The following is a 19,865-nucleotide window of genomic DNA, read 5'->3' as shown; positions in this document are numbered from 1 at the left end:
CATCATATTAAACTTTAGCTTGAGCCGCCCCGGCACGAGTATTCACACCCCCGATGCAACAAAAATAAGGAAAAAGATTTGACGTTCATCAAACTCTTAAAGTCAAGAATTAGGGGGGGGGGGGGGATGAAAAAGAAAAAGAGGGGGAAATGAAAAAGAAAAAGAACGACATATCAAATTTCTGTTTTCTCAGTTCTCATCAATTTCTCATAGTTCAGTGCGAATGTGCATGCACTTCTGTTTATCATCTTCCCGCGCCTTCTCTAAACCAAATTGAAACTATGAAACAGTAAATTAGTATTTTCAAAATCTTTAAAATACTTTTCTATATTCCCCTTTGATTTTTAATCTCAATATTAATGATAATCCTCTCAGCAAGCAAAATCTTGAAATTTTCAACCAAAACTCAGCGTCTTTACACTTCTTCAACTCCTAATTTCATTGACTTATTTCAGCTTTCAATTGAATCTCAATCTCTCAAATATACCAAACAATTACACTCCCAAATTATTCAACTTGGACTTGACCAAAATTCTGTTATAGCAACTAAACTCATCTCCTCATACTTTGCATGCCAAAACCCAGTTGACTCTCAGCTTGTTTTTGACACTTTTGAACACAAAAGTTTATATCTTTGGAACATTTTGATTAATGGGTATGCTAAAAATAAGTTCTTTGGACAAAGTATTAAGCTTTTCAATCAAATGTGTAGAAGTGAAGTCACTCCTGATGAGTTTACCATTTCGGGTATAGTGAAAATTTTGGGTGAATTAGGGGATATTGTTTCTGCGAAAATTGTTCATGGGAAGTGTGTGAGAAATGGGGTTGTTTTAGATACTGTTGTTGCTAATTCTTTCATGTCTTTGTACAGCAAATGTGGGGTTTTTCAAGATTGTTTGAAGGTGTTTGATGAAATGCCGCAGAGGAATATTTCGTCATTTAATGTTGTAATTTCAGGATATACGGGTGAAAATGAGAGAGTTTTCGATGATAAGTTATGGGATTTTGTGAAGGATATGCAGATTGAAGGTTGGAAATTTGATGCATTTACGGTTTCAACACTTCTTTCTTTGTGTGGAGAGGTGAAGAAGTACTGGCACTATGGGAAAGAGCTGCATTGCTATATTGTGAAGAGTGGATTGGATTCAGATTTCGTTGTTTGTTCTGATGTTCACTTAGGATGTTGTTTGATTGATATGTATTCGAAAAGTTTCAGGGTTGAATTGGCGAGGCGGATTTTTGATAGGTTGAAGCATAGAAATGTTTTTGCTTGGACAGCAATGATCAATGGCTATGTGCTGAATGGGAATTTTGATGAAGCTTTGGTACTCTTTAAAGACATGCAAGTGGAAGGAGTAGAACCCAATAAGGTTTCGCTTATTAGTATCCTACCTGCTTGTTGTTCATTTGATCGTTCGAAAGGTGGAAAACAGATTCATGCATTTTCAACTAGGAGAGGATTGAATCATGAAGTGTCTTTGTGTAATGCTTTAATCGATATGTATTCTAAGTCCGGATCTTTGAGTTGTGCACGACGAGTGTTTGAATATCATTGTGTTACTAAGGATACAATATCGTGGAGTTCAATGATTTCTGCGTACTCCTCACATGGGAATGGTCGGGGTGCTATCATTTTGTATGAGAAAATGCTTCAAAATGGGATCAAATCTGATATGATTACAGTTGTTGGAGTTCTCTCTGCTTGTGCTAGGTCAGGATTGGTCGATGAGGGCATCCGGATATATGATTCTGCTCTAAATGATTATGATTTAGAACCAACTTTGGAGATGTGTGCATGTATCGTGGATATGTTGGGTAAAGCAGGCCAGTTCGATAGAGCATTGGATTTCATCAAATCTATGCCTGTGAAACCAGGTCCTAGTATATGGGGTGCACTTGTGAATGCCTCTGCAATTCATGGAAATAGTGAGGTGCAAAATTTAGCATACAGGTTTCTTATTCAGATGGAACCTGAGAACCCCTCAAATTATGTGTCCCTTTCAAATTTATATGCTTCTTCACATAGATGGGATGTTGTTGCTCGGGTAAGAACAATGATGAAAGACAAAGGGCTGAAGAAGTTTCCTGGTTGTAGTTGGATTAGCATTAACACTGAAACGCATAGCTTCCACGTTGCTGACAAGTCTCATCCTTGTTCTGTTGTGATTTATGAGATGCTAGATCAGCTCATCTTAGCGATGAAGCGAGATGATTCTTGCATTGGCTTTGAAGATACTGTGAAGGTGCATGAATGATCAGAATTGATTAAGTTACTACAGTTAACAAGCAAGTGGAATAGGTGATTTATGCCTTTTACATATTATAGATGGATCATGACGTAAACCTCTTTCAACCACTTTGACAAGAAAGTTCATCTGAATATCCGGGCAACAATTGGTAATTGCTGCTTTCCCAATTTACATTTTGCAGATTATCCTTCTCTGCATATTTACACTTCGGCTTGCAAATGTTTCACCAACTAATAATAAAGTCGAGCAGATAATAATTTAAGCATTCAAAGATTATCTTAAAAGCATGATACAATGGCACAAAAGAAAGGTACAGGACATGCATATTGCTCTCATTTGGTGTCAGAATGGAAATTTCCTGTCTTGATAATGTGGTTATATACAATCATTCAAAGCATGTGTTTCAGATGTCCAGCGACACGTGTTAGTTCTACGTGTCAACTCACTCGAGTGCCTAAATTTCTTAGGTTTTGTAACACTATTACTGATGACGTCTAAGTGAAGCTCCTAGTTGCGTCCTCTAAACTGCAAGGAAGAAAATGAGTATGAAAAAGGTTCAGATAATTACCCTACATCCTACTTACTAGAACAGTAGCCTGGAGTAAAACAGATGATTCGTTTTGTGGTCTAATAAGGACTAGGCAATATCATTCCACTTGGTCAATTCCAGAAATTATCAAAAGATGAACAAGATGTAAGTTGTGTTCCATCACAAAATTATTGTATAGAACTGATCACGCCCAACTATGCCTTATAAAAAAGACAAGCGGTCGTCGCAAATATACTTCGGCTAATAAGTTCGGAGTCGAATCCCATATGGAATTAACCTATCAACCACAACTGCTAGATCCGCATAAATTCACGCAATCAATCTTCAGAAATATGTGAATAATAATTTGGATGTTTATTAACTAAATATTACGTAATGAAAATGCACTAACAAATGACTAACTACGAACGGTTTGTAAACAAAAATTGGAAAGATCTAAATTTGTGATTTTCCCTATTGTCGAAATCTTTTCCGCTATGTTTTTTATAAATTCGCCTAAGTCTTCTCTACCGATCATGAGCGCTTTGAGTGTCGTAACTCTCTCCCGAGTAATTACGATAATTTACTAGACATATTCTCCCGAATTACGCTAGCTGGCATTAAGTACGACTCACTCAGATCGCATCAAGGTTTCGTTATCCCTAATCCCACCTTTAAACCCTTCGTATTGATTCCTCATATACATTAGGAGTGATGTTGTTCAACAACTACCTAAATATGCACTCTCTCCCGAGTAATACATACTAAATAGGCACAGCTAATTGAGGGCCCTTCAATCAATCACATGAATAATATAGTTGAACAAATAGAGAAAATACTATGGCAAATTTATATTAATGTAATAAGAAAATCATCATTCAATAGGTTCCATCAAAATCCTAGATTAGGAATTTAGCTACTCATACTCATAGTAACAATATCCCAAATATTTTGCATAATTAAAGTACAGAGTAAAGATGAAAGGATGTAGAAATCGATGATTCTAACACCCAACGGGTGATTCCACAAGCTATTCTTGCCTCCGGTTGCAAAAGTACTCCAAAGTGGCGTTTTTAGGTCTAGTGCCATGATATTCTCATATTTGATTGGGATTCCTCTGGGTTGGATCGGTCTGCAGAGGTCGAGGCCATTTAGTATCTTTGATGCGTCCGCTAGCCGACATGATGGCGGATGCATCGATGTTGAAGTTATATTCCGATAACTGCGGTGCTTCCTTAGGTCCAGTATGCTTGTCGAACCCATTCTTGTTTATCAGCCCCCGAGACCCTTGGCATCGATCTCTTCTTTTATTGCTTTGTATGAGGTTACGTCTTGGTTTGTTACCCCTATAATGTCCACTATACGGTCGGTATCAGTCCTTGATTGTCCTTTGTTCTCTGTTCATGTCCCTTTTAATAACGAACCCAGAACCCAACTGGTCGTCTTCGACTCTAATCTTCGATTGATACCGAATGTGAACATCGGCCCAGGTAACAGCTGGGTACTCGATCAGGTTCTGCTTCAACCGTCGTGAAGCTATCGAGCTTCGTTCGTTTAGACCCTGAGTGAAAGCTTGAATAGCCCAATCGTCTGTGACTGGTGGTAGGTCCATTCGTTCCATTTGGAAACGAGATACGAATTCTCTCAGCATCTCGTTATCCTTTTGTCTTACCTTGAAAAGGTCCGACTTCCTGGTTTCGCCCTTTATGGCTCCATCGTGTGCTTTAACGAAAGAATCTACAAGCATAGCAAAAGAATCGATAGAGTTAGACGGTAAATTATGATACTATATCATTGCTCTCTTTGACAGGGTTTCACCGAATTTTTTCAATAATACAGATTCGATCTCGTCGTCCTCTAGATCGTTACCTTTAATGGCACATATGTAAGAGGTGACGTATTCGTTGGGGTCGGTCGTTCCATTATACTTAGGAATTTCGGGCTTGTGAAACTTCTTGGGGATCAGTTTCGGAGCTGCATTCGGGGGGAAAGGCTTTTGTACAAAATTTTTGGAATCCAAGTATTTCAATATCGGTGGTGCACCTAGGATTTGATCAACCCTAGAGTTATACGTTTCCACTTTTTTTTCCATTTGCGTCAATCCTCCTTTCCCCTGACTCTATTTGTTTTGTTAGTTCCTCGAGCATCTTAACAATTTCGGGATTAGTCCCCGATTCTTGCTCATTTGACCTCACTACAGCTAGCCACGTTTTGTGGGTGACTTATTGGGGTAGATTGGGCTCGAGCCTGGTCGGTGCCTGGGTTTGGCTCTGCAACTGGGCTATTGCTACTTGTTGAGCTTGCAACATTTCGAAAATCATACGTAAGTTGATTCCTTTTTCCTCAGCGTTTTGGGTATTTCGAGCTGCAGATCGAGTTCCACCATGAATGCTATTTTCAGGGTCGGAACGTTGGTTTGCCTCGATGTCCACATATGCGTTAACGTCTATTGGTTCCTCGACCCGATCTCGAATGGGATCGACAAGTGGACTTTCACCCCCGGGCATTAAGTTGTTGTTTTCATCTTGAAGGACAACTTCGTTGTCGATAGGTAAGGCCATTAATTGAGAATTCGTTATTTTCAGCCTGAAATCAAAGACACTTCCAAGAGCAAGTGTAAAATAGTGTGTTTCATAGAGATTCGTACCAAATAACCACTATTATCCTTAGTCCCACGGTGGGCACCAAACTGTTTACCCGAAATACGGATAGAGTTGAATTTATTCGTAGTTCTAAGAATACGTGGTATAACTTAGTACAAATCGGAAAAGTAAGTAGAAATATATCGAATATTGACTGTATAAAGGAATGAAATACAAACCAAATTGAGTAGAGAATAATTTATAAACAAGCAAGATGAATCAATGTCCCAGCTCAAAAAAGGATAATCTCAACTATATCAATGTAATAGTCTTGTGAATGTATCAATGTTTCTTCTCTGGATGTTGATGTTTCATGCTTACAGAAATAATATCCACTTCTTTATATCGTGGAAGAACCTACTTTGTTGGGGTTTGCTTCAACCGACGAACATCGATAGCTTTTAATCTCTGTCACAAGGAAGATTGTTGTCTGAAATTCCAATTAGGTAAGTAGTTCTTTACAGAAAATGGTTTAATTTTCTGGTGCATTTTACCCGGTTTTGATATTTATTGTACAAATTAGGGTATCAATTAGGGTTTCAATTGTAGAAACAATGACTTAGGGCTTTTTAAATTGAAGGTACTTAGAATGAATTTCTACATCTCATGCATGCAGGGCTAATAGATATTTTCGTAACAACCTCAAAATATAGGGCTTTTTCTGTTAAATACTTTATATGTATATGAAATTGTCGTCTTGTGCTTTTTTACTGTTAAAAATTGGGGATTCTTTGGTAAATACTTTATTTTTGTGTTTCTAATTATCGGCTTGTGCTTTTTTATTGTTAAAAGTTGGTTCTTTTCTTACACATAGCTTTATATTTGTTTCACATTATCGGGTTGTATTTTTTTAAGTTGGGGCTTTTCTGTAAAATCCTCTTGTGTTATTGTTTGTGGATGTAGGGTAATCTATGGCTTCAAAATATTTTAACCTAAGGTGGAAAATTGGAGGGATGATGGTGAGTGAGGTGGGGCATGTTTATATTGGGGGTAGGACAGAACATGTTTTCAATGTTGATGAGGATCATTTGTCAATTCCTGAACCGGTAGATTATGCTAGGAGATTTGAAATTACTAAGTTAGGAAAGACCTTTGTGGTTCCATCTAAGGGGGTAATTTGGTTGAATTGAAAAATGATAGGTAGATATATGGCCTTTCACTATTGTTGTATGATGGGGACAAAATAGACATTTATGTGGGTGGAGACAAAATTATAGAGGAAGGGGGTCCTACTGGTTTGTTTGGTAGTCAAATAATAAGTATAGATGCCAATTTAAGTATAGTGGGTGAGCCTTTTAATGCATTTGTCAGGATTGAAAGAGGCAGCAGGGAATCTAATTGTCTTCTTGCTCCATCTACTGTTGCTTTAAATGTTGGGGTGGGTGAACAAGATGTAGATGTGAATGCATATGGGTATTCTTCAATATACTGGACAGATACATGTGAAGAAGAAGCTGCACAAGACCTGGCTATTGTAGAGCACACTGCACAATACCTAGCTATTGTACAACAATCCGCAGGTAGTGAAGAAGAATCCGAAGATGATATTGCAGGAAATGATGGTGATGGTGCTGAATCTGACCAGTCTATAGATTATGGAAGTGACGTGCATGAGGAGTTAAGGATTCTGAAGCAAGATGTGAAGCAATTCAAGAAACAAATAGGAGGGGCAAAAAAAGTAAGAAGGGAAAAGGTGGTGGTTATCTAGCACATGTGTGGTTAAGTTGATAGATACAGAAGATGGGAAGAAACAGTTCAACTCTTTCTACATTTGCTTTGATGCTATGAAAAGGGGATTCTAGCAGGGTTATAGAAAATGTATAGGTCTGGATGGGTGCTTTCTTAAGGGAATTTGCAAGGGTCAGCTCCTAGTAGATGTTGCCAAAGATGGAAACAACCAAATGTTTCCAGTGGTGTGGGCAGTAGTTACCCAGGAAAAAAAGAGACACGGAGATAGTTCCTTAAGATTTTGCAAGAAGACATTCACTTGGGAGATGATTCACAGATCACTATCATTAGTGACATGCAAAAGGTAAGTCTTTATCTATTGTAGTTTTATATTGAATGTGCATTTTATTACTATTATTATGTTTCTAACTACATGTTCTTTGTTCTTGAATGACAGAGATTGATATAGTTTGCTGGTAAAATATTAACTTTTAAGTTATTTATGCCCCTGGTAATTCATATAGCTCACTAATTGTAGTTATGTTTTATGTACTAGTTTGCTGAATCACACTAATCCTCAACTGTTAATCCAAAGAAGAGAAATAAAAGTGATTATGGTGCAAGCAGTAAAGGTAAAGAGGCCATAAATGGTTACAAGAAACCAAGGGTTGTGGGACATGGCATATTTGTTTCACAAAATGGATATGCTGGTTTAATGTAAGTGTCTTAAATTTTAAGTTCACTATTTTTGTTAGGCAAAACAACAACTTGTGCTAATGTAAGTGTTTATTCCTGTTTCAGCAAGGGCTACCTAGAAGCAGAACAGCTAAAACTCCATCTGCTACTATGATCAATTCAGCACATGTGACTGGTGACATTGGTTGCCAACCAACCAAAGGGCTTAAATGGAAAGGCAAGATAACTATAACTCAAAGACAACTCCAAGTCCAAAGTGCACAACATCGCATCACTACTAGATCAAGGGTAGCTAGAATTCAAACAAGGGCAGAAGTCAAGGGAAAATCTCCCTCCAAGATCCCATCTTAAATATGTTTTTGTTGGCAGTCTTAACTTTTGTTGTGGTATCTTTGAAACTGGTATTGTGTTATTGGCAGTTGTATCTTTTGAAACTGCTATTGTGTTGGCAATCATATCTTTTGAAACTGGTATTGTGTTTTGGAATGTATTTAAAGCAGCAGTTGAAACTGGTACTCACTATATTGTTGCTCTTTGAATGCTGATGAAGAACATTTAACAGTTAACGAATTCCAGTTATTTTGAGTAATGATTCATTATGAATGTCTCCAGTTATTTTCGTCTTTGTACACTATGAAATGGCAGGATAGTCTATGTTGTATGAACTAATTGAACCAATAAAGAGAGAGCAACTGAAACAGCAAGAATTTGGAACATATCTGCCACCATATATATTGTTTCATAGAGACAATACATTGAATAACACAAATAGAGCTTCTGATGAGTACAATCATCGAACTAAAATACAACTGGAAACTACATTGATCGAACTAAAACACAAATACATCTTTTGATATTTTGTTAACAAGATTATAGACAAAAACCCAAATACATTATTATATTGCATAACAAGCTAAAACACAATATTAGCTTCAAGACTTTCTTCCACTTCAATTATTTTTATTGATTGTTGCTCTTCTTTAGCAAACTCAATATCACAACATTTGCTTGCCGAGGGAATTGAGGGTCATACCACTTGAAATATTCACATGGACTTCGCCATTTAGACTGTGTGGAATCAGAATAAACAAAATCATAACTTAAGAAAAATCAAACAAAATACAACCCATTCAAAATTTCAGAAATTAACCTACCCCATAGTACTTACAACCGAAGAATCTACGCATGGGGTTGTCCTTCGACCATGAAATTTTCAATACTGAAGGATACCCACACGCACAAAATATCTTTCGCTTCGAATCCATGAAGTGAAATTGGAAGAATACTTAGAAAGTTGATGGCATGAAGAAGGAAAGACACAACAAATGTTCTTTAATGGAGGAAGGGGTATAGAAGAGAATATATAGGAAAAAGAGAGAGAAAGAGTCGTTGGAACAATCACATTTGGGTTAAAATTTTTGTTCCACATGCCCAACTGAATTTGTATCTAATTCTTATGCCAGGTCAGCATAAAAGGGCAATTTAAAGATGAAAAATCAAGTGAAGGGGGTATTTAGGACCCCATATAGTAAAAGGGGAACTAAATAAGAGTTATCAAGTATAGGAGGTCCCTAATATTTCCCTCGTACAATTAACAAGAAAGTCTGAAGTGAACTAAAAATGGTTCTACCTGCACCATATATGTTTTGACAAGGCAAATATTTTACTTGAGAAATGTGTACATGGGATACTATAGGGTATCATTTCAAAAAGGTATTGGAGAAACATGGCTTTTGTTCCTTCCATAATAAAAGAAATTACTCTATTATATGTCAAAGAAATCTGATGTTTACTCAGTCATGTTTAATCCTAATACAGCAGATTCTGGCATGTCTCCTGAACTAGCAGAGGATGCCTCGCTATACTACTTCAAGCTTCTACTGAAATGGTTGCAACTCGAAAGTTTGATCGTGCAAATAAGTTGCTAAACCTGTCTATCAATGTATTTTAACTTGTTCTAGCATATAACCTACCTTATATTCTATGTTACTTATCTCGCTATTTATGGATGGTACTTGTAGTTATAGTCTAGGTAACCTGAAAGTTCAAAAATTATTGTACACTATCAATTCACAGAAATTAAACTTAAGCAAGAAAACAGAGATCAGAAAGAACCTAAAACTGTTGAATTTTCATTCCATACTAGAAGAGTATGGAATAAAAATAGAATACATGATAAATAACCAAATTAAGGGGGTTAAAAAGTATGGCCTAATGCTCTCTTGGTCATGATAAAAAAGAGATGACTACAGTTACTTCACTCTATCAAAATGTTAAAACAAGAAACTTACACGAAAGGAGGATAACAAAAAGTTAAAACAAGGAATCTTTAGTGGACAATATATTATTTGCAAGATTAACTTACTATCACTTTGCGAGCCCATGAAGAAAGATGGAAGAAGAAACTAGAAAAACAGTATAAGATGTAACATGAATGAGCAGAAAAAGCTTTGCAAGTAGAGGTTTCCTAAAAAAGAAAGATGAAAAGTGTGGCTCGCATTGAACATGCCTTAGATAGGGACAAAGTCATAGTAAAGATGCAAGAGGTGGCAATTAACCTCCAAATATATAATTCAGGGCTACAACCAAGAAAGTGCTAGTAAGTTGATCTTGTAAATAGGAAATTGTCCACTAAATATACTTGAGTTAAACGACGTGAATTCCTGAAGTTCTCCCAGAAATATTCCATTTTTTCTTGGAACAGAATGCTTAGTTTCCGTTTTCTTATAGTAAGGAAGTTCTTGAAATTCCAAGTTATGTCTTTCATTTTTTCGTTAAAGTGTGGCGGAGATGGTTATAGCTAATCATATCATTGTAGACTTGCTTATCATAATTTCATGACGTATCATCTAGTCATGTATACATATATCTTCAAAAGACTTATACAAAGATCAATTTTCATTTATTCAATGCCAAAACAACATTTGCGCAAAAAGACGAGAAAACAACAACAACAACAACAACAACAATAACAACAACAACAACAACAACAACATACCTAGTGTGATCCAACAAATAAAATTTGGGGACGACTGAGTGTACCAGACCTTACCCCTAACTTGTATAAGGTAAAGAGTGTAGAAGTTAGTGGTGATACTGTTGTCACTTAGCAATGTACAACTATCAGTTAGGTGTTAAGTTAAGTAGAGATAAGTTAGTTGAATTAGTTAATATGTCATTGTCAGTCAGTTAGTATATAAAAGAGAAAAGAGTTTGTAAATACACAGAGATTTATTTTCATTTGTCTCTGTACATCAGAGCTTATCAATGGAGATGTTTCTCTCTCAATCTTCTCTGAAACTCTCTCTCTCACTCTCTCATTCACCATGGCTGAGCTAATCAACATGGTATCAGAGCTTTGGTAAATTGATCAGCTCAGCTACTACGGAGGAGTATTAGAGAAGTGTATTTGTTCTTAGATCAAGCTATTTCTTCATCTGGAAAAGTTCCTCTGTAACCTAGGGTTTCTAGGACTTGTTAATTTCAGTTGAATTTCGACAAATTACTGTAAAATTCATCTCTAATTGCTTGTTGTGGTTCCAAATCAGTAACCTAGCTAAGTTTTCTGAAGAAACATAATGGCAATTGAGTAAGATGATTCCGCCTCTGTTGCTCAGGGTACTATAGCTCCAGCCTCAAATCTTCATGACATGGATCTAATTCATCACAATCATCCTTTATACATTTATCCATCAGATACACAAAGTTCGGTACTAATCTCTATTCAACTTTAGGATCTAAAAATTATTCAATTTAGAGTAGATCTATGAAAATTATATTGCATGGCAAAAATAAGCTAGGCTTTGTTCTCGGTACCTGTAGGAGGGAAATGTATGATCATAGTCTACACAAACTGTGGGATATATGTAATGCAATTGTTCTAGCTTGGATTATGAATATTGTTTCACCAAATCTCATTAGTACTGTGATTTATGCATCTAATGCACACAAGGTGTGGGAAGATCTTAAGGAAAGGTTTGATAAAGTCAACGCCTCTAAAAGCTGCTATCTTTACAAGGAAATTGCTACTTTGACTCAAGGTGTTTCATCTATATCCGTGTACTTCTCCAGACTTAGAGAATTGTGGGATGAGTACGAGGCCCTAGCACCTCTACCCTCTTGTGGTTGTCCTGAGTCTAGACGACATGCTGAACATTATCAGACATAAAAATTATACCATTTTTGACAGGTTTAATGAATCATTTGAACATGCTAAGGATCAAGTTCTTATGACTCATCCATTACCTAACATCAATCAGGCATATGCCATGATTATTAATTTTGAAAGTCAGAGAAACAATGGTGCTAGAATCACTGTTGGTATTTGTGCTGAAGTTACTGACCCTACAACAAGGCTGAGCAACAAAACTTCAGTAGGAGGTTACAGATAAAAGAATAATTCTGGTAAGGCATTGGTCCAATGTGACTATTGTAACTACAAGGGACGCACCATGGAAAATTGCTTCAAATTGCATGGTTATCCAACATGTTTTAAACCTAAGAAGAAAGGAGGACCTCCAAATACTTATACCAACACATATGCCAACAATGTAACTAGTGTAGGTGGTCAATATTCAGGGGGTCAACATTGCTCTTTGTTGGTTCCCCGAGTACACGCAAGTATATGTGGTCGTCAAGTAATAAAGTGACCCGAAAGTCGGATGTCGAACCCATAGAGACTTAGATCAATTGACAACTAAGCAAACTAAAATCAATTAATTGTCCATAATCAAGAGTGATGTTTTTCTATTAATCTACTATTGCGAAAATTAAACAAGTAACAACTAACTTATCAATAATGCAAATGTGTATGGTGAGATTTTATTTCAGAAGAGATAAAAATTCCAGGGTTGTGGTTGGTTTATCAATCCTATTAAGTTCAATAATCACACTCATTAATCCAGATTATTTATGGTTGCTAATTAACCAGATCGTTTATATGAATAGCATGTTCCCACAATACTACTCGCCTGTCCTTAATATATCAACCCTATATTCCTATGATATTGAGTCTATCATGAACGAATATAATACGGTATTCAATTAAGCAAGACTGTTAGGTGTATTCCTATCCTAACCGCGAAATTTTTCCCCGAGCCACGGGTTCAGAAACAAGCTCTCTCTAATTCTATCCTAATCTAAATATGGCTTTCCCAAGCATAGCATAGATAGTATGGTAAATTGGTAGCTACAACAATTCAAAAGTTAAATCTAGAATTAAAGAAACAACCACAAGATGATAATCCAAATTAACGAAGATGTAATTAATAAACATTAATAATCATGTCAACCACAACCCTAAAAACAGAGTACTTAGCCACTAATGTTCGTAGTAACAATTTTTCAAGTATTTTGCATAAATAAATTACAAAGAAAAGATAAAGGAATGAAGAACTCGGTGATTTTCTTCTCCAAAAGTTGTTCCAAGTAATGTTCTTGCCTCCGGTGGCAAAAACTCCTCTAAAAATGGTGTTTAATTACTATTTATATGTGTAGAAAAAAATACTAGACGAAATAACCAAGTCCAAAACCAAAAAGGAGACAAAATAGATTTTAAAACCCGAAACACCCTCGCTACAGACCATGCGACGCGAGGCAAAATGCGAGCTTCATCTCGTTGTAGCCCATGCGACGCAAGCTCTGTCGCGCGCTTTAATCCTCGCCTCGCCTCGCCTCGCCTACTCTAACGCGAGCAAAGTAGCTCGCTACGCCTGTTGCTATTCAATTTTGTTGCCTAACATTTTCAATTCATGTTTTTGTTTCTTTTTTCAATTGTTCTTTTTGTCTTCTTTTGATTTGTCTCTTTTGTCTTCCTTTGTAATGTTAAACTTTAATCCTTATATATCCACTAATTAAATAATAATAACTCCATTCTTGTAGTGTATAAAATACACATAAAATCTCTACTTTGCTCCAATTTCGTCTTCAACGTACCTACACATAAAATAAAACTCAATTAAGCACAAATATAGTATAGTTTAGCATTAAAGCCCCAAAATATAAGGTAAGTAATGCACTAAAAATATATAATTATAGCCAAATATCACTACCCCACAATTAAACATTGCTTGTCCTCGAGCAATCAAACTACACTTTATATTGACACGACCTTTTTAAACAATTCTCCTGACTCATCACACCAAGAATCTTTAAAATAAACTAAGCACACGGGTGTAACATCTTCACATCAAGATTTGACTCGCAAGTACCATGCATTATTCACAACTCACTCACTTACTCTAAAATAGAGGTCAATGACATTACCTTTCCTTCATGAATCAAGTGCCCTCACACAACAAAAGAGATTAGTTCCACACACAATAAAATTTAAGAACAATTAGGAACTCAAGATAGAAAGAATTCACCCACTCTCATAAGTAATATTCATATGCCACAAAATATGCACCATAGGCTTGCCCATAGTGTACTACTCTACTAATCGAGCTCATTCAGTCTAGGATCAAGTAGGACTTTAATTGGTTGTAATGTAGGCTGCGGGTCGGGTAGAATACATTTGGATATAAGAGTGACTACACCTCCCTAAGCACTTTAATACATACACTTTAACATTTAACCCCATACTTATGTCAAACCATAACTCCACCTTCACATCAATGTATATTAACTCCATACTTCTTTAAGCACAATTACATCAAGAGTCACCACTATTAAGGAATATTTTTCATAGCAATACAACTATATTTTTCTTTTCTTTTTCAATTCAAGTGGCTTTTACTTTTTCAAAATAGTGCATCTTTCTCCTTAGTTCATTAGTTCCACTCAAAAGCCAAACCAACCACCCCACACTTTAACTTTTACAAAGTTCATAACAATTCAAGTGCTCATGAGAGGTTAAAAGGTTCAAATAGATGGTTAATTCAAACAAATGGGTAAGGCTTTTAATGTGGTTGCTAAATAAATAGGATTACAGGCTCAAAGGGGTTAAATACGTTACATAACAATTAGGCGGGTAAACTATATATATCTGGCTCAACAAATAAATGCCTATATCACTTCCAAGACTGAACAACACTACTATTTCGCTTTGTAAACACACGGGACAAGTTCTAGACATCAAATGCAATACACAGAATAACACACAAACCGCACACACACATGGCACATAACTTACTCAGGATCAGACTCATCAAGACACTCTAGTCAAAGCAGTTAAGCAAATTTAAGATCATACAATTTAAGGTGCTTATACAAGAGTTAAAAACTAAGCCTAAGCGTCACAACCAAATTACTCACCATTCTCAAGGCATAACAAAGTCAAGAGATATTGCTTCAATTCAATTTATCTCACAATGGCTCCTACTCCTAAAAAAAATAAAACTAACTACACCCGGTTCAAACAAAACCTTTGGAAAAGAACTGTGACACAAAGAAAAACCAAGGGGGAATTACTACACTACATACAAAGAAAATCTTTTTGTCCTTTTTCCTTAGACTTAAATCCCTCAAGAAAACTGTCTAGGAGACCCATCGTCGGGAAAAGTCCAATTTTTCTTCAATTTTTTTTATAGCTACTAAAATACTAAAACACTACACAACTACAAAAACAAAAATAAGAAGTTAACATTTTTCTAACATCCTACTACTAATTATCTAGAGAATTCTCCTACCCCCCACTTAAAAGAGTGCAGTGTCTCCAATGCACAAATAAAGCAAAACAATAATGAGGGTGGACAAGAAACTCCCTGAAAGGCCAAAGGCCGAAGCAATAACGGCTCACGGGGTACTTAGACTTCCCCCAGGCATGGTCCTTTGTGTGGTCACCCTACACTTAGTTCTCACCATCTAACTCGCTTTTGTACACTTCCAATGGCTTTGCCTCATATGCTTATAATCCTGCAAAATAAAAACAAACACTACAATAATAATAAGATAAAAAAATAAAAATAAAAGAAAGCAGTAAAGATGGGTTGCCTCCCAACAAGCGCCTTGATTTAACGTCGCGGCACGACACTACTACTCTGCTAAGGCTGGGCGCTTTCTCTTCTTCTTTCTCCCATTAAGTCTAGCCTTTTTACACGCTCTCAGAAGGTCTCATCTTTCATCTCTGGCTCTTTTCTCAATCGTCCTTACACACTCAGCTTGCAACACCACCTCCTCCAACTCAGTTGTCCCATCCGAATCATTACAATTCACATAAGGACTCTGCTTTATCCCCTTCAGTTCTACCACAGTAATCATGCACAAGTCCTCATAATACTTAGGGAGCTTAAGTACCTTGTACACATTAAAAGTGATTTCCTCATCGTCAACTCTCATCTTCAACTTCCCTTCCCTAACATCAATAATCACTCCACCAGTAGCTAAGAATGGTCGCACCAAAATAATGGGTACTTCCTCATCTGCCTCATAATCAAGAACAATAAAATCAGCAGGAAGAATAAACTTTCCCACTCAAACTAACACATATTCAATAATTCCTTCTGGCATAACTAGTGACCTATCTGCTAACTGTAAAGTAATTGTAGTAGATCTAAGCACCCCCAATCCGAGTTGCTTGAACAAAGAGGATGTCATCAAATTTATACTAGCTCCTAAATCATACAGGGTTCCACCAACTTCTTGTTTTCCAAGAGACAGAAGAATTGTTAAACTCCCAGGATCCTTCAACTTATGAGGAAGTTTACTCTGAACTCTAGCACTTCACTCTTCAGTAAGTACAACAGTTTTAAACTCCGTATGTCTTCGCTTGTTTGCCACAATATCTCTGAGATACCTTGCATACTTAGGCACTTCCTGCAAAACTTCCACTAAAGGAAAATTCACATGCACTTGGCTCAAAATATCTAAGAATTTCTTGTACTTAGCATCCTCTTTTTGCTTTTGCAATCTTTATGGAAACGGAGGTAATGGCCTTGTCACAATTACTGGCTCTGATCCTTTGCTCTCTTTCCCATTCTCCTCAACTGGCTTAGGAACTAATTCTCCTTCAGGACTAGCTGTATACTTCTTTTTCTCTGGAACTTCTTCTAATACTCTTTCATTTCTCAAGGTAACCGCATTGACTTGAGCCTTAGTATTAGGCTCAGTATCACTCGGGAGAGCTCCTGCAGGTCTAATATTCTGATTGTTAGCCATTTGCCCAAACTGCCTCTCTAGATTTTTGAATTCTGTGCGCAATTGTTGATTCTCAGCCCTGACTTGTTGATTCTCAACCATAACTTTCTAATTGTCTATCAAGAGCTTTTTCATCATGTCAGTCAAACTCTCATTTGCTTGCAGTGGAGGTTGAGGTGGATGATTGTAATTCGCTTGAGGTCTAATATTCTGATTTCCACCCCAAGAGAAGTTAGGATGATTCCTTCAGTTCAAATTGTATGTGTTACCATATTAATCATGTTGATTCATCGTCCCTCTAGCTTGTTTCCCCACGTAGTAGATTGATTCAGGATTCATGGGACATATATCACTTGTGTGACCTTTATCACATAACTCGCAGTAAGTAGACATTTGTTGCACATATTGCATCTGTTGTACATGGTGCATTGTCATTTTATTCATCTGATTCGCTAATCTTGCTATATCTGCCCTCATTGCTGAGAAATCATCAAGCTCGATCACACCTGCTGCCTTTTGTTTAAGTGCTCTTTGTGGTTCCCCGTCTCCTTGCCAATTATTATCATTAACAGTGAAATTGTTTAGCAGGATCTGGATCTCACTATACGGTCTTGCCATACAACTACCCCCACATGCTGAGTCAAGATTCATCTTTGATGCCTCGTCCAACCCATCAACAAAAGTGTGACCCAACACCTCATCAGTCTTACAATGGTGTGGGCAGTCTCTGAGTAGCTTCTTGTATCTTTCCCAAGCTTGTCGAAGAGTCTCAACATCTCGTTGTTGAAACCCAAGAACCTGGCTCCTCATCGACTTTGTTTTCTTCGTGGGAAAAAACTTGATTAAGAATTTTCTTGCTAGATCATCCCAATTGTGGATTGAGTTCGCGGGCTCCTTTTGTAACCATTCCTTAGCTTCCCCCATCAGTGAAAAGGGAAACAGTGTCAGCCTGACATAGTCCTTGGAAATGTTCAAATAATTGTAAGTGTTTGTAATTTCCAGGAAGTTCTGAATGTGCCTATGCGGGTCTTCATGAGATAGACCCACATATTGCCCTGTGGATTGAATCAGTTGTACCATGTACTGTTTGAGTTCAAAGTGACCCGTTATATCAGGCTTCACAATCGCCTGAGTTATATTAGCCAGATTGGGCCTTGCAACTTCTATCACCGGACGCTCTTCATTACCTGCCATCTCTATTGGCTGTGGTTAAACTACGATGTCCAACTCTCTTTCAATTCTAGTTCTAGCTTCGACTTCCCTCCTCACTCTATGAAGTGTTCGTTCGATTTTAGGATCAAGAGGAAGGAGATTGTTTGCGCTTCTACTCCTCCGCATTCAAGAGAAGAGCATGCGTTATCACAAATAAAGCAAACTAAAAATTAAAACTTGAACAAATAATGAATAAAAGCTTAACTTAACTAAACAATCAATAACTAAGTCCCCGACAACGGCGCCAAAAACTTGTTGGTTCCCCAAGTACACGCAAGTATACGTGATCGTCAAGTAATAAAGTGACTCGAAAGTCGGATTTCAAACCCACAAAGACTTAGATCAATTGTCAACTAAGCAAATTAAAATCAATTAATTGTCCAAGATAATCAAGAGTGAGGTTTTTCTATTAAACTACTATTGCGGAAATTAAACAAGTAACAACTAACTTATCGATAATGCAAATGTGTATGATGAGATTTTACTTCAAATGAGATGAAAATTCTAGGGTTGTGGTTGGTTTATCAGTCCTATTAAGTTCAATAATCACACTCGTTAATCCAGATTATCTATGGTTGCTAATTAACCGGATCATTTATATGAATAGCATGTTCCCACAATACTACTCGCCTGCCCACAATATATCAATCATATATTCCTATGGTATTGAGTCTATCATGAATGAATATAATACGGTATTCAATTAAGCAAGATTGTTAGGTGTATTCCTATCCTAACCGCGAAATCTTCCCTCAAGCCACGGGTTCAGAAACAAGCTCTCTTTAATTCTACTCTAATTTCCCAAGCATAGCATAGATAGTAAGGTGAATTGGTAGCTACAATAATTCACAAGTTAAAACTAGAATTAAAGAAATAACCATAAGATGATAATTTAAATTAACGAAGATGTAATTAATAAACGTTAATAATCATGTCAACCACAACCCTAGAAACAAAGAGCTTAGATACTCATATTCATAGTAATATTTTTCCAAGTATTTTGCATAAACAAATTACAAAGAAAAGATAAAGGAATGAACAACTCGATGATTTTCTTCTCCAAAAGTTGTTCCACGTGATGTTCTTACCTCTGGTCGCAAAAACTCCTCTAAAAATGGTGTTTAATGACTATTTATATATGTAGGAAAAAATCCTAGACGAAATAACCAAGTACAAAACCAAAAAGGAGACAAAATAGGCTTTAAAACCTGGAACACCCTCGCTACAAACCGTGCGGCGCAAGGCAAAACGCGAGCTTCATCTCGCTGTAGCCTGTGCGATGCAAGCTCTGTCGCACGCTTTAATCCTCGCCTCGCCTACTCTAACGTGAGCAAAGTTGCTCGCTACGCCTGTTGCTATTCAATTTTGTTGCCTAACATTTTCAATTCATGTTTTTGTTTCTTTTTTCAATTGTTCTTTTTGTCTTCTTTTGATTTGTCTCTTTTGTCTTCCTTTGTAATGTTAAACTTTAATCCTTATATATCCACTAATTAAATAATCATAACTCCATTCTTGTAGTGTATAAAATACACATAAAATCTCTACTTTGCTCCAATTTCGTCTTCAACGTACCTACACATAAAATAAAACTCAATTAAGCACAAATATAGTATAGTTTAGCATTAAAGCCCCAAAATATAAGGTAAGTAATGCACTAAAAATATATAATTATAGCCAAATATCACTACCTCATACTTAAATGTTGCTCGTCCTCGAGTCAACCAAGAATTCTTCACTCCTGGGCAATACTCTCAGATTTTACAGCTTCTCAACAAAGGAAATGAAGTTGCACCT

At 36.7% G+C, this 19,865-nt stretch overlaps 1 protein-coding gene across 1 annotated transcript; it reads left to right on the top strand.

Annotated features, from left to right (window-relative positions):
• The first annotated feature begins 148 nt into the window (after positions 1-148).
• Positions 149-7,794, top strand: LOC107806850 (pentatricopeptide repeat-containing protein At5g27110-like). The gene is made up of 2 exons (XM_075229403.1): positions 149-2,397; positions 5,744-7,794. Exon 1 carries the CDS (start codon positions 360-362, stop codon positions 2,253-2,255), a length of 1,896 nt encoding a protein of 631 aa, XP_075085504.1. The 5' UTR covers positions 149-359; the 3' UTR covers positions 2,256-2,397; positions 5,744-7,794.
• The last annotated feature ends 12,071 nt before the right edge of the window (positions 7,795-19,865 follow it).

This window comes from Nicotiana tabacum, chromosome 14 (assembly GCF_000715075.1).
Source record: "Nicotiana tabacum cultivar K326 chromosome 14, ASM71507v2, whole genome shotgun sequence".
Classification (NCBI taxonomy): domain Eukaryota; kingdom Viridiplantae; phylum Streptophyta; class Magnoliopsida; order Solanales; family Solanaceae; genus Nicotiana; species Nicotiana tabacum.
Note: the sequence above shows the minus strand (reverse complement) of the source record. Positions and strands in the feature narration are given on the sequence as shown.

Coding starts and splice junctions, on each gene's coding strand:
- LOC107806850 (XM_075229403.1), top strand. CDS start 360: ATGATAATCCTCTCAGCAAGCAAAATCTTGAAATTTTCAACCAAAACT.